The following is a 14,328-nucleotide window of genomic DNA, read 5'->3' as shown; positions in this document are numbered from 1 at the left end:
GCGCAGCTCCATCCAATGAAGCGCAGCCTGTTCCTCATGATCACCGCTCACGCGCCACCTAGCGGCAGACTTCGGGCCATTACATCTCTCCTCCTCCGCTCTGTCTCCACATGGACGCATCCCCTGCAGCCCGAAACGTAAAAATGCATCTTTGAGCGGCCCTCCTCGTAGCCCCGAAGCCCCAAACCGAGCAGGAGGGATGGATTTACGCGGCTGTCACGGGTCTCCAAAAGCCGCTATGAGTTGAAGCGAACACACCCCGCGCCCGGACCCCCGTCAATATTGTTTGGAATTGTGGGGGAATAATGGCCGCTCAAGAGCCGTCTCCACCATCTTCCCTGGAAGGCAACAAGCCGGGATTCCCGAAGAAGATCCTGGCCAACAACCACGAAGACAAGCATTTGTGCAACTCGTGCCAGAAGATCCTGCGGAGGCCCCTGCAAGCCCAGTGCGGACACCGTTTCTGCCTGTACTGCTTCAACAAAATAGTGAGGTAAGAGCGGGGCAGCAGCCTTTTGCGCGCTGTTGCTATCTGCCCACAGAAAGCTAGCTCTGACTTTATCCAAGATCATAAAGGTAATAACAGAGCTATGACACAGGGAGAAGGAGCAGATGAGTCGTGAATCGGTTGTATTACGAAAGGGATGGTTGCCAAATCAGCGGATGCGCAAGGATTTACGGGAATATAGCGTTGGTGAGGTGGTCCAGCCAGCATCCACCTTCCAAACACGTATGGTAATGCAAAAACCCAATGGCCCCAAAGCTTGGACGTGTGTGTAAAAGCAATGCCACTGTTGAATTGTCTCATAATATTCATGGTACAGTGATGAAGGAGCAGGTCTCCCACGGCACAGTCCTGGATGCAGCCGCAAAGTTCCAGCATGTTCCAATAGTAGAGGAGCAGAGAGGAGGATGCTTAAGGATGCAGCGGTGTGCCATCAAGGAAATCAACCAGTTTTCTTTACCTATGCAATTGCGATTTTTCGGACAAATATTGCGATTAAAATATGATTTGCGATTTTTATATTTGACACATTTAAATGCAAAAAAATAATGACTGAAGGAAGTTACTTTTAGACGGTCAGACAACACACTCATATTGCCCCACAGTAGAACAATAATGATCTACTCTCAAAAATAGTTTCCCCGACATTCAGAGTACCTCGGGGGGACAGCCACGTGAGTAAAATAAGTCTGGGATGGAACCACAGTGTGTCTATCCAAACACTTCAGAATCTGCTTTATGGAAACTCAGACACTTTTATCTGGTGCAGCAGAACCTGAGATCACAAGGCTCAACAATTCTGAGTAGTGAACACTTATCACTCAAATGTCAGGGAGAGAAGGGAAAAAATACCTCAGCGTCTTGAGGTTAGGCTATTGCACGCAAAACCTCGATTGCGATTCAATATCAATAAACTTTGCAGCCCTATCTCAGGCCAATAGTTTATAATTCTCTCCCCCATTGTCTAAATAAAGCTGAACAATACATTGTAGCCTAAATGATACAAAGTTATACAGTTGTTCCCTAAAATCTATTATAAATGAAATTATTATTTATGACTCTGTGGTGGCCTCTGCTCTCCACTACGCTGCCGTGTGCTGGGCCCCGGGCAGCACAGAGCGGGACAAGAACAGACTGAACAAGCTGGTCAGGAGGGCCAGCTCTGTCCTGGGCTGCCCCCTGGACTCTGTGGAGGAGGTGAGGGACAGGAGGGTGTTAGCCAAGCTCACCTCCATCATGGACAACACCTCCCACCCACTGCACGGGACTGTAGAAGAGCTGAGCAGCTCTCTCAGTGGCAGACTGAGACACCCTCAGTGCAGGACGGAGCGCTACCGCAAAGCCTTCATCCCCACTGCTGGCAGACTGTACAATAAGACTGTAAAGTAACATGTGCAATAATCTCTGTATCAGCTGCACTTTATTAACTCTGAGTGATCTTCTTGAACGCCGACTGTAACAAGTGAATTTCTCCTTTGTGAGATCAATAAAGGTTTATCTTATCTTATCTTATATTATCTTATCTTATCTTATCTTATCTTATTCTCTTATGTACTGTCTTGGTAGAAATATATTGGAAACACTTCACACTATCATCATCTAATTGTATTTTAACACAACGGTTTAGATTACCAATTTCATTGGGATCTATGTACCTCTCCTCGATTTAGCAAAAAGAATAATAAAAAAAGGTTTTACATTATATGTGATGTCTATTATATTTCCGTAAATCAATCAAAGTTTATTTCTATAGCACTTTACAACAACACATTGGCAAACCGAAGTGCTTCACATAAAGAAAACATTCAGCATAAAATGACACAAAATATAAAATACACTGGCACACAAATGAGATAGATCTGTGTTAGGTGTTCTGGAAGGCCTGTCTAAAGAGGTGAGTCTTTAGTCTGGACTTGAACAATGACAGGTCTGTCATGACTCGCAGCTCGACTGGGAGCGAGTTCCACAGTTTAGGCCCTGCCACGGCAAAAGCACCATCGCTCCACTGCCTGGACCGAGACCTGGGCACATCCAAAACCACCTGAGAGGAGGAGTGCGGGGCTCTGCATGGGCGGTGAATGGACAGACGCTCGGACAGATATGGGGGGCATGTCAATGAAGGGCTTTTAAAACAAATGACAACATTTTATATTCGAGCCGATAATGTACCGGAAGCCAGTGGGGGGAGGAGAGGATTGGGGTTATGTGGGAGCGTCTGGATGTGTAAAGGAAATGGGCACAGTGACAGGAAATGACAAGGACAAGGACAGGAGGAGGTGAACATTTACAGTGACCATAGTGCGCTGTCCATTGAGTGAATCCCAGTGCTATATTTTTAAAGCCGCACTGCCTGAATTACCCCATTATCAAACCGTGAAAGTTGGAGGTAGCTGAGTAAAATCTCTCAGCTGTTGCCTAAATGCGTTCCTATTTCTCACACTCACATCTCGACTGTTCACTTGAGTTAACTAGAAGCTAAGCCGGAGTTTAAAGTGAGACAGAGTTGAGAGGTGAACAGACACATGGCCTGTTTTTCTGTTACTTACGCTACTACTAGAAGATAATTTGATTACCACATCTTTAAAGTGGAGTTCTCCCTCTTCTATTTTTCTCTTAGTTCTGGCCCACAGAAATGCAATGCTTGTATCAAAGAGGACCTGTTTGAAGAACCCATATCTATTCTGAAGCAAGGAGGTGTAAGTACTCTTTTATTTAAATTCTTTGTGACGCTGCTCAAACACTGTGGGATATAGTATTTTATATTTGTGCCCTTATGCCAAACCTGGGATACTCCTGCCTTCCTTTTCACAGGGTTTCTGCAGGGCATTAAAAACATTAACAGTCATTGAACAAATTATCAAAACGAAGGCCTCAAATGTCATTCAAAGTCATTTTTATGAATTGAAAGTCATTCGTTTTGAAAATAATACACGTATTGACTCATTACTCCACTAATTCAACAAAACTACAAAAAAATAATGTGCTCCACTGCAAGTTAGGCTAAAGTTTTCTCTAGACTTCCTTTAAGATTTCTCAAAAGCAGTCAGATGAGTCCAAATTACTAACCTAACTTATTAACTTACTCACTAGAAGCATTACATTTGACTTGCTGCCGCCTGTAGAAACCCTGTATTAGCCCTTGCACAGTAAAGTGGGCAGTAAAGTGACACTGAAACATGAACCTCAGATTGAAACTAAAGTCGCTCTTGTTCCGTTCTCAATGCAGGCGTTTCCGGACAACGCGGCGCGCAGAGAGGTGGAGGCTCTGGCCGCGGTCTGCCCCAACGAAGGCTGCACCTGGACGGGCACCATCAAGGAGTTCGAGGTGAACAAGCCACAATTCCTCTCATTCTGGAACTTGAACTTGTCAGACTCTCAAATAGAGGGGCATGTTTCTGTGTTAGTCTATGGGCAATTCACTGTTTTAGAATGAGTTACGAAAAACACACAAACCTGGTTATTTTGTCATTTTTTTTAAAAGGGCTGGTTGGGTCCACACACCGGCCACATCAATCTTATGACAACTGGTTATTAAGTCTGTGTGATTGACAGAAAGAGATGGTACATGTACTTCAGTAACTTATCTTTAAGTGACAAAAGCTTAGTGTGGACATCCACAAATCAAGTTTATTTAAACTTCAATTACTTTTCTTATATGAAAGTGTTTCAAAAAAAGTGTCAATTTTTTTTGGGTGTATTCTAGGGAAAAATCTTGAATTTTAAATCAGACTCAGAAACTCTTGATTAAAGCAGTACTAACTCGTGCCCTCAGAGGCCAGGTGTCGTAGCATGTTACGTTTTTTTTAATCATTACTTGTTTGTGAGAGTAAATACTACGTTGACAGAAAAGACAAAGGGAGAGAGGGATATTGTACATCCAATTACATTATGGAGATCATTTTTTTCACTCAAACATGGCTGTAAATACTGTGGCGCTAGCCCCTCCAATCATCCCATTAAAGGAATAGGCCACCGTTTTTATATACTAAGAGATGTTCTTACCTCACTTTAGTCGAGTTAATATCTCCCCGTCTGGTCATTGTCCGCGCGCTCTGTCACGCAAACGGAGCACATACGCAGCCTCTCCCATATGTCACATAGCTCCGAAAAAGCTCACGATAGAAGCTACCAAGCTCTTCCACGTGTTCCCTATTTAAATAAAGTTACGTGAAGTGTTTTCATGCGAAGTATATTTACACAGAAATGTAGCATGTCGATTTTATAAGCAGATAAAAAGGGGTACTATATTGTGAGGCGTAATGATACGAGGAGTAAAACGTCCGCGCAGTAACTCCTAAAGGTTATTGACGGAAGTGAGCGGGGGAAGTCTTTAGGAGTTACTACGCGGACGTTTTGCTCCTCGTATCATTACGCCTCACAATATAGTACCCCTTTTTATTTGCTTATAAAATCGACATGTTACATTTCTGTGTAAATATACTTCGCATGAAAACACTTCACGTAACTTTATTTAAATAGGGAACACGTGGAAGAGCTTGGTAGCTTCTATCGTGAGCTTTTTTGGAGCTATGTGACATGTGGGAGAGGCTGCGTATGTGCTCCGTTTGCTTGGCAGAGCGCACGGACAAAGACCAGACGGGGATATATTAACACGACTAAAGTGAGGTAAGAACATATCTTAGTATGTAAAAACGGTGGCCTATTCCTTTAACACTTGTATTATCCCCAAGGGGACTACTAAGTTTTATTCAGGTAAACAAGTTACTTAGTACTGCTTTAAAGTGGACATGTCATGCATATGGAGCCGAAAAATAGACTTTAAAACAATATTTTGGGTGCCTCATCTTTGATATTTTATCATTTGAAAATATGAAGAATGAAATGGTAATAAGAGCTGGTGAAAATCTTGGCTGGGGCTCCTCCTGCTGGCAGATATAGGAATGTTTGTCTTTAATAACAAATTATAAATAACCTTAAAATAACCTCCAGCTTGGATGCGTGTGAGCAGCTCCATCAGTGCGTGATAAACACTTCGAGCACAGAACGGTTCAAAATCTGACAACGTTGGATTCAGGGCTTTAAAAATGTGGACTTTTTTTGGGTTTGAACAATGACGCGAGTACAATCAGGAAGTACAGAACGAGGCGCTGACACCGTAGAAGAAGAAACACGTAAATGTAACAGCTCTGTCCAAGGATTAACTCAAAACTGAGCAAATGTTGTGAAGTACTACTCCAGGTCTGTCTTTGACGAGGGATTTGTGCATGATATGTTCACTATAATTGTTTGAGTCCCTACTTTTTACTTCTATTTGAATACAATCATTATTATTGAGTGATTTGAGTAAACATTCCAGCATCTCAAATCACCTCTGAAGAAAAATAATTGAAGAAAATCATTCGTCCTTTGTTCGTTTGGGCAGAAAGAGACTACTTTGAACTGCTTTTTATTATCATGTGTTCTCGGATATTAGTTTGTTCTTCCCACCGTGGCCGTGTCTTCTCCCTGCTGTAGCTCCTGGCTACTTTAAAGTTACACCCGGTTTTGTTCATAAACAAAGATTATCTCAAATGACAGTTTGGTAAAGCTCATGAAAGCAAAGACCATTTCTGACAAAAGGCATCAGCTGACAGAAAGGACACGTTCGAGTTCTGCGACACTAATAATGATGCACCGTGAAGTCAGGAAGTTTTCACACCCAAGATTGTTTGTTTATTCCTTTGTTATTATGTTGAACTGTCCTTTATTTTAATTCTTAACAATAAATGTGCCCTTAGGTTTTGCTTTTCTGCTTTACTTATGGACTCACGATAACAAAACTGAGGCAGGAAAACAATGCAATAAACGATATTATTGAAGACCCTTTAATGCCACAAAAACTAAAGTCTAAAAATGATTGTAAAGCTTTGTTCAAAAAGCCCTTAAACTTTGAATATCCCGCAATAAACATAAAATACAATTAAAAAACGCTTTCTCTTGATAAGAAATAATGTATTAGAAAAATGGGGGGAAAATTGCCAAAACTTATTGTTTATATGTTATTAACCTCCCACCTGAACGGAGCACATTTTCTCCAGTTTGGCTTTACCCCAATCCAAAAGCTTCTGGAAAAAAGCTGTGAAAATAGCAACAAAACTGAGACAAAAACAATGATGGAAATGTGACAAAGAAGTGAGAAAACATTGACAAAAAGGTAACGAAAAATTGACCAAAAAATGACAAAAAAACGACAAAAAATTGACAAAAATGTCATAAAAATGTGACAAAAAATGACAAAAATTTGATAAAAAATGCACGAAAAAATGACTGAAATGTAACAAAAAATGACAAAAATGTGACAAAAAAATGACAAAAATGTGATAAAAAAAAAAGACAAAAACTTGATGAAAAATTGACGAAAAAATGACAAAAACTTGATGAAAAATTGACGAAAAAATGACCAAAAAGTAACAAAAATTAGTTGAATACCCAACAAAAAAATGATGGGAAAAAAATCTGATGACGTGAGGAAAAAGATCCTCTCGGTTCAGGCGGGAGTTAAGAGGTTAATTGTGAATGAAGGTTCAAAAGCAGCATGATGTAAAGAGTGAATATCACGTTGAAACAGACGTCACTGGGGTGTTGTCTATCTTTTATTGAACATAGAAATATTGTGTTTTTTTTCTCTCGTTGTAGTCGAACCACGAGGGCCACTGTGACTTCATGATCATCCTGTGTCCGTCGTGTAAAGAGCTGATGAGAGCCAACGAACAGGAGCGGCACAACGAGCGCGAGTGTCCCGAGAGAACGCTCAACTGCAAATACTGCAAAGAGCCGTTCCTCCTCAAGAACATCAAGGTCAGACGAGTTTAGACACCTGCGTTAAGCCTGTCATTAACATTTTTATGAAAAGGTTTCTCTGTCCTGCCACGATCGAAGTTGCTCGTCACGTGAAATGTATTTGAACATTTGAACACATGCATTTGAACGTCTTCTCAAATGCACTGGTTTAGCTGATCCTCAGAGCTTAGTATCTCGTAATCATTTGTTCTAATGGTTCTCAAAGTTCTCACACCAACAACCATCTCATTAAAATGGCTTTCCAAGTACCAGGAGGACTAAAACAAGCCTAGCCAGGACTAACCGATGACTAAAAGCTTATTTAAAGGGACTATACAGAGTTTAAAAATGTTAACATCAAGTATTTTCCTCCCCTACATGTTCCAGCCATGTCCTAATGTGTAGAATGAGCCCAGACCTGTTCACCACAACTGCCTCTAATCCTGCACTGTCACTCAAAAAGCTGTTAATTCGGGTCCGAAGTGCCGTCATGCATGAGCTTAATATAGAAGGTGCAGTTACACATATGACCTGAGGTGGCAGTAGTGAGTATAAAAATGGCAAACTTGCATCTAGCCCCTTTATAAAAGCTAGGAAAGCCCCAGCAAGTAATAATTATGGATTTAAGCAGAAATTGTATTGTCTTTGATGGATTTGAAGAAGACCCAGAGGTTAGCTCTGAGATCAGCCAGAAGCAGCTCTTTTTCCACATTTTTTAACGTTACATTTTACACTGCAAGGTCAACATGAGCTCGACTGTGACAAGAGTTTGTGAGAAAAAAATCCATCTTGTGCAATTTCCGCTTAATCATTTGAATCCGGTTGGTTTGAGACAGTTGTTGTTATCAAAACATCAAAATGTAAGGTCTGCTGCCACACATTTACAACAATTGTTTTAACTATCTCACATTAAGTATAGCAAATGTCTCAGCTTGAGCATAATAATTGGATTTTGAGTTGTTTTGACTTGTCAAGATGCAGTCATGCATTTAGCCTAGATTATTTCACTTTTTCTGAGATGTTTCTGACAATTAATTTTGTCTTTATTCTAGAATTATTTCTTTGCCAATGGTGGTAAGAACATCGCTCTTGTCCCGCTGGCAGTTTTACTTTATTACTTCAAGCGAGATTAACCCGTCTGAAATGTCCTCAAAGTGATCTGGGTCAGGAAAAACGTCTAAATTAGTTAACTACTCAATTCAAGTCATTTAACCTCTTATAACCCCCGCCTTAACCAAGTGCATTTTCTCCAGTTCAGCTTTACCCAAATCTAGAGGTTTATAGCCTAGAGGCCAGAGTAACACCTCATTTGAAAGCTAAGACTTACAAAGCTGATCATGACTTCTTTGGTTGCGTTTGTTGCCGCATTTTGGTCACGTTTTTTGTTGTGTTTTCTTGTTTTTGTGGGGTTTTTTGACGTTTTTTTTTTGTCGTGTTTTTGTCACCTTTTGTCACAATTGTTGCTTTTCCGGCACGTTTTTGTTGCTCTTCTGTTGCTTCTTTGTCGCCTGTTTCTTGTGGTTTTTCGTCGTTGTATTTTCATCCTTGTTTTTGTCACTGTTTTGACGCTTTTTTCAAGAAGCTTTTAGATTTGGGTGAAGCCAAACTGAAGAAAAGGTGCTCGGTAAGGTCGGGGTTAAGAGGTTAAACCCATGCTTGATATTCACTTGTTGAGGTGTGTTGCTCTGGCAGCAGGAGGCATTGACTGATCGATATTACAGCACTTGCGAATGCTATTCACATCGTGTCATCAATCTGGCTTTTGTAAGATTAAACCCATGAACATCACAACATTGATTTGAAGTGCTGCTTCACTTGTTCTCCTTGAGGTAAACACGACAGCATCTCTAGCTTTTGTTTGTGACAGAGGTCCGTTCTTGTCGTAAGTACATTTCTATTACATTTCCTTCATGCATGTTTTTAAGGCCCATGATGAGATCTGTCCCAAGTACCCGATGATCTGCGAGGGCTGCGCCAAGAAAAAGATCCCGCGAGAGAAGGTGAGTCGCCTTTGACTTTCCCATGTTCGATTTCATTTACCATTTTGCGCTGAGCCTCTGCAGATCATTCGCTTCTTTCATTTTTTTGCAGTATGTGGACCATATTAAGTTCTGCAGTAAGTTTAAAGCTCCATGCAGATTTCATGTTGTTGGCTGCGATACGTCTGTAAGTAGACATTTTTGTCATAATTTGCTAAATGTTTCTTGTTGCTTTTGTGATGACTGCTGGATATGATCTGAGACCAGTTCATTTTCAATCTGCCAAACCTATTCAGTCCAGCAGTTATTACAAAGGACATGTGTTTGTGCAGTGAACATCTGAACCATTTAGCATCAAATACATACATACAACTATTATGTTTAGTGAATAAAGTATTAAATAAAGACTAGAACTCGATGCACGACTTACCAGTAAGTAAACGCTTCGGCAAATTGTAAGTAAATTGTATGTATGTGCAGTTAACCCATTCTGCGTCAGTATCTGGCTGTGTACTAATCCATCATTCATCATCTGGGTTTGCATTTGCGGAAATACTCTGCTATGTTATAAATTGTTCATGCTCATAACACTGTGTCAACACATGCAATCTTTGCTCAATAGATTAGGTATGTTTACTTTGGTTAAAGTGGGTCTGTCAAAGAAAAAGATGGCTTTGCTCAGAGGTAGATCTGCGGTTCAATCTGGCTTCTCCATTTCACAAGCTTGAAAATGCTCTAGGCATCTTCTATATTAATCTTGTCTTCAAGTCCTTTCTCAGTATATTTGTTCAGGCAAAGTGAAGATGTTTCTTCACCCTCTTAAGATGTTTCGACATTGCGTTTTTCCAGCTGTTCTGTGGCAAAGGGGAAAATCTTTAAGTATGAATTATTTATAATGTAGGATTCTCTAGTGCTCCATACCAAACTCCACTGCGTACAACCAGATTTAAACTAGGGTCTATAACAGAAGAACATTGAATCTAAATTCTGAGGAAAATATTGCCATTGCTTGACTATATTTACTGCATACAGTAAGTTTGGCAAAAAAGCAAAAAATATGGTCTGAAAGTGTGTTTCCCCGTGTATACGCAGGCACTTAGCAGGGAGTACTTGAAAATGTTTCAGATTTAAAAAAAAGTTACTTAAAGCAATATTAAGTAACTTGTTGACCTTAATACATCCTTTCCGTAGTCCCTCTGGGGGTAATACAAGTGTTAATGGGATGATTGGAGGGTCTTTCATCTCCCCCTGGTGTTTCTGGCCAGAATACCAATTGCAACTTCCCTGCACCGGGTCGGAGTCACCAATACACACTAATGGAACTAAAGAAGAAGCTAACAGGCTAACGGGCTAAGCTAACAGTGGGCTAGCACCACTTAAACAGTATTTACAGCCATGTTTGAGTGAAATAAAATAATTCCATTGTGTAATTGGATGTACAATATCCCTCTCTCCCTTTGTCTTCTCTGTCAGCGTAGTATTTACTCTCACGGACAATTAACGAGTAAAAAAACGCAATGTGCTACGACACCTGCAGTGGCGCTGATGGCCTCTAGTGACACAAGTTACTTAGTACTGCTTTAAATGGTTGGTTGGTCAGTCAGTTGGTTGGTTAGTTTGATTTATTTCGGTCAACAGTAAAATAACAATGCCAAAAGACTTTATTCAGTAAAGTATTCAGTGTTTCTCCTCATTCCTCTATTTGATGAAATGTTTACAAATCTGCACAGATTATTATATGCAGACATTATTACTGCATTACAACACATTACATTTGACTTTATGCTTCCTGTATGAACACTGTCTAAGCCCCGAAATGATATAAACATGAAGAACATGGTGACCAGAACTGCTGAAGAACCCGGGTATTACCTGAGGCAGCCCACGTGTCACCTGTGGGACCTTTACCACAGTTTGAGAAACACTGCTACTTTACTTTATACTACTGTACATTATTTTTGGGTTAATAGTTAACTCATGCCTGTTTGTCTGCATAAAGGTGGAGAAGGAGAAGATCCACGACCACGAGCGCCAGTGTTCGTACGAGCACCTGAACCTGCTGCTGCACTTCATCATGGGCATCAAAGTGAGTCTGGAGAGTCTGCAGCCCCAGAGCCTGGACGTGGCCAGTCACAAACTGCAGGAGCTGCACCAGTCGCTGCGGGAGCTGGAGAGCAAGATGTCCCAGCTGGGCTCCGGGCCACTACCTCCCGTGCAGGTATGAAAACACGTTATTCGTAGACAAATAAGTTGAATTCAGCGTTTCTCGTATGTATTTTCTTTAAATGGGGTGTATGGAATTTCTAGAGCCAGGGGTTTCCGTGTTTCCGCGGGACATAAAAAAGTCATTACATGATTTGGACTGAAATTGAGAATTTGAAAGTCATTGAAAGTCACTTGTATCTGAGCCTCTTGTGTCTGTCAATTGATATAATACAATGTTCATCTATGACCAGATTAAAGATAAAATGGCTAAGTCCCTTCTCACTCTCCCTGTAGGGTGTGTGTAGTTCGGCCCTCACCTCCTTCACCCCGATCCCCAGTGCCATGGGGGCCGCTCTGGAGCTGCAGCTGCAGAGCGAGAAGACCCGCGTGAGTGAGCTGAGCCGCAGACTGACGGAGCTGGAGCTGAAAGTCGGGACGTTCGAGAACATCGTGTGTGTCCTGAATCGAGAGATGGAGCGCTCCTGTGCAACCATGGAGGCCTACAACCGCCAGCACCGCCTGGACCAGGACAAGATCGAGATACTCAACAACAAGGTGAGCATGAGGGCTGTAGGTATAGGGGCTGCAGCGTTCACTGAAAGATTAGTTTACGCAATGTCTCCCTCGCAAAAAATACACAATATATTATTATTAAGTGGTTCCATGACATTTACTGGGGACACAGTAGAGGAGTTTTAGCCCAATTTTGAGTCCGGCTTGCCTCTCACTGTGTTATGGGAGGTGTGGCCCAATAAGCTCTTCTCACAAACCTTTCTTTGTCATGGCCTTCCTTGTGTGCGGCGTCAGTGCGATTATGGTGGGTGAGGCCACGCCCCCTTGTGTGACACAATGCCGTCTGTATCTATTGGTGCATTCCAGGCAACTGGTAATTGGTAAATTTCCCACCTCCCACTTGGAAAAATGCCTTGGAACACCGCTCAAAGTGGTAATTATAATATATAATCCAGACTGCTACGAGTTCATATACGAGATGAAGACAGTAATAGCCCCCCCAGCGGGGGAGCCGCTAATGTTAAAACTGTATCAAAACATTCAACATAACGTTATGTCGCATGCTTTTAATCATATCTGGTTTGGAGAAACGCTCATATAACATTAGCATTGTATGAGCTAACTGTTGTAGCATTAGCTGTTTTGTTTACATATGCGAGTTTATTCACCTGGGACGTTCTGAGGCTGTAAGTCATAATTTTCAAGTGGGAAAGTTACCAATTGCCTGGAACCATATGTTGTCTGATATCTGTCATATATATTGCAGTCCTGACCCAAATAAACATGTGCACTGAATGTCCGTGGTCTTTGATCATGCCTCGCACTCTTATTAAATTGCAAAAGATAAAAAAAACAGTGTATGATGATTATTTCACTCTTCATCTTGCCTGTCTGTTTCTCAGGTGCGTCAGCTGGAGCGCACGGTGAGCCTCAGGGACCTGTCCATCGCGGAGATGGAGGGGAAGATGAGGGAGATGTCAGCCGCGACGTACGACGGCGTGTTCGTCTGGAAGATCTCGGACTTCACCAAAAAGAGGCAGGACGCAGTGGCCGGACGAGCCCCCGCCATGTTCTCTCCTGGTACTGACTCAGGGTGCACTGTTTGTTTGTTTTCGACTCATTTTAGATTAACTTCATTCACGTCTTCCAGCCTTTTACACCAGTAAATACGGCTACAAGATGTGCTTACGGATCTACCTGAACGGAGACGGGACGGGGCGCGGGACTCACCTCTCACTTTTCTTTGTGGTGATGAGGGGACACAGCGACGCTCTCCTCAAGTGGCCTTTCAACCAGAAGGTATCAGATTTACGGAGCTGCATTACGCATTCTTGGCAAATTTTCTTGGAATTGGAACTTGATTTACATTTTCATTTCATTTTTTGTCTTGTATCCAAGACAAAGGGTTTGTATCTTTTGTCTTGGATACAAATGCATCCAAGACAAAAGATACATTTGTCTTGCTTCTACCTGTATAAACCCTGAAATAATATTTAGTCCCTCCCTCTGCTGTCGCTGCAGGTCACTCTGATGCTGCTGGACCAGAACAACAGGGAGCACATCATCGACGCCTTCAGGCCGGACATCTCCTCCTCCTCGTTCCAACGTCCCGTCAGTGACATGAACATCGCCAGCGGCTGCCCCCTCTTCTGCCCCCTCGCCAAACTGGACTCTAAAAACTCCTACATCCGAGACGACACCATCTTCATCAAGGCCATAGTGGACCTCACAGGACTGTAGGTAATTTAATAGAGTGTGGGCTTTCAGAATTTCTAATTGATGAGATATTTGAGGAGCTCTTACAGTATTTTGACTGAAGAAAATGTATCGACCAAAGTTAGTGGAGAAATGAGACTGTGGACAAGGCTCAATACATTCACCTTAGGTTTTAAACAAATGCATCATGACTTCTTGGACCTACCATATTTATGCACACCATGTCAGGCACTTTGTAAAAAGCATTTTAAATGTTAATATTAATGAATACATAACTACATTTTTACATTTTACTCAGTACATTATGCAGAAAACATCGGTCAAAGTTGAATGCGGTAATGTTCTGAATTTTTATGATTTTGTTTTTTGTACATATTTAGGCTGCGCTTGTCTATAAGCTGCAGGTGTTCACGTTGTTACAAAGTTCAGTTAAATGGACCATCAGCACTGGAAATACACTACTTTTCTCTCCGTGCACGGTCAAACATGGCAGACAGGTACATTTTCTTTTGTTAGTGTTAAGAACTTTAAAGGATAATTCGATTAGATTATTCTTTTGCCGGACCATAGCCTGCACCAGGGCCATCGGGGTTTAAGAGGCCACACCCACATGTGTTGTCTCCCTTCCCA

General features: G+C 41.7%; 1 protein-coding gene across 2 annotated transcripts; it reads left to right on the top strand.

Annotated features, from left to right (window-relative positions):
• On the top strand, positions 1–14,035 carry traf2a (Tnf receptor-associated factor 2a). Of its 2 annotated transcripts, XM_079567907.1 has the most exons (11): positions 1–493; positions 3,123–3,201; positions 3,732–3,830; positions 7,142–7,303; positions 9,211–9,285; positions 9,377–9,451; positions 11,264–11,482; positions 11,764–12,024; positions 12,885–13,062; positions 13,133–13,281; positions 13,504–14,035. In XM_079567907.1, exons 1-11 carry the CDS (start codon positions 306–308, stop codon positions 13,720–13,722), a joined length of 1,704 nt encoding a protein of 567 aa, XP_079424033.1. In that variant the 5' UTR covers positions 1–305; the 3' UTR covers positions 13,723–14,035. The 2 variants fall into 2 exon arrangements, with proteins under 2 accessions (XP_079424033.1, XP_079424034.1); XM_079567908.1 differs by lacking the exon at positions 9,377–9,451 and having other exon boundaries at positions 3–493.
• Positions 14,036–14,328: the final 293 nt, after the last annotated feature.

Source organism: Gobius niger (genome assembly GCF_951799975.1).
Source record: "Gobius niger genome assembly, chromosome: 1".
In the NCBI taxonomy this organism is placed as follows: Eukaryota; Metazoa; Chordata; class Actinopteri; order Gobiiformes; family Gobiidae; genus Gobius; species Gobius niger.
This window is presented reverse-complemented; position numbering and strand designations above follow the sequence as displayed.

Coding starts and splice junctions, on each gene's coding strand:
- traf2a (XM_079567907.1), top strand. CDS start 306: ATGGCCGCTCAAGAGCCGTCTCCACCATCTTCCCTGGAAGGCAACAAG. Junction 11,483..11,763: donor GGCCACTACCTCCCGTGCAG/GTATGAAAACAC, acceptor CTCTCCCTGTAG/GGTGTGTGTAGTTCGGCCCT. Junction 13,063..13,132: donor CCCCGCCATGTTCTCTCCTG/GTACTGACTCAG, acceptor CACGTCTTCCAG/CCTTTTACACCAGTAAATAC.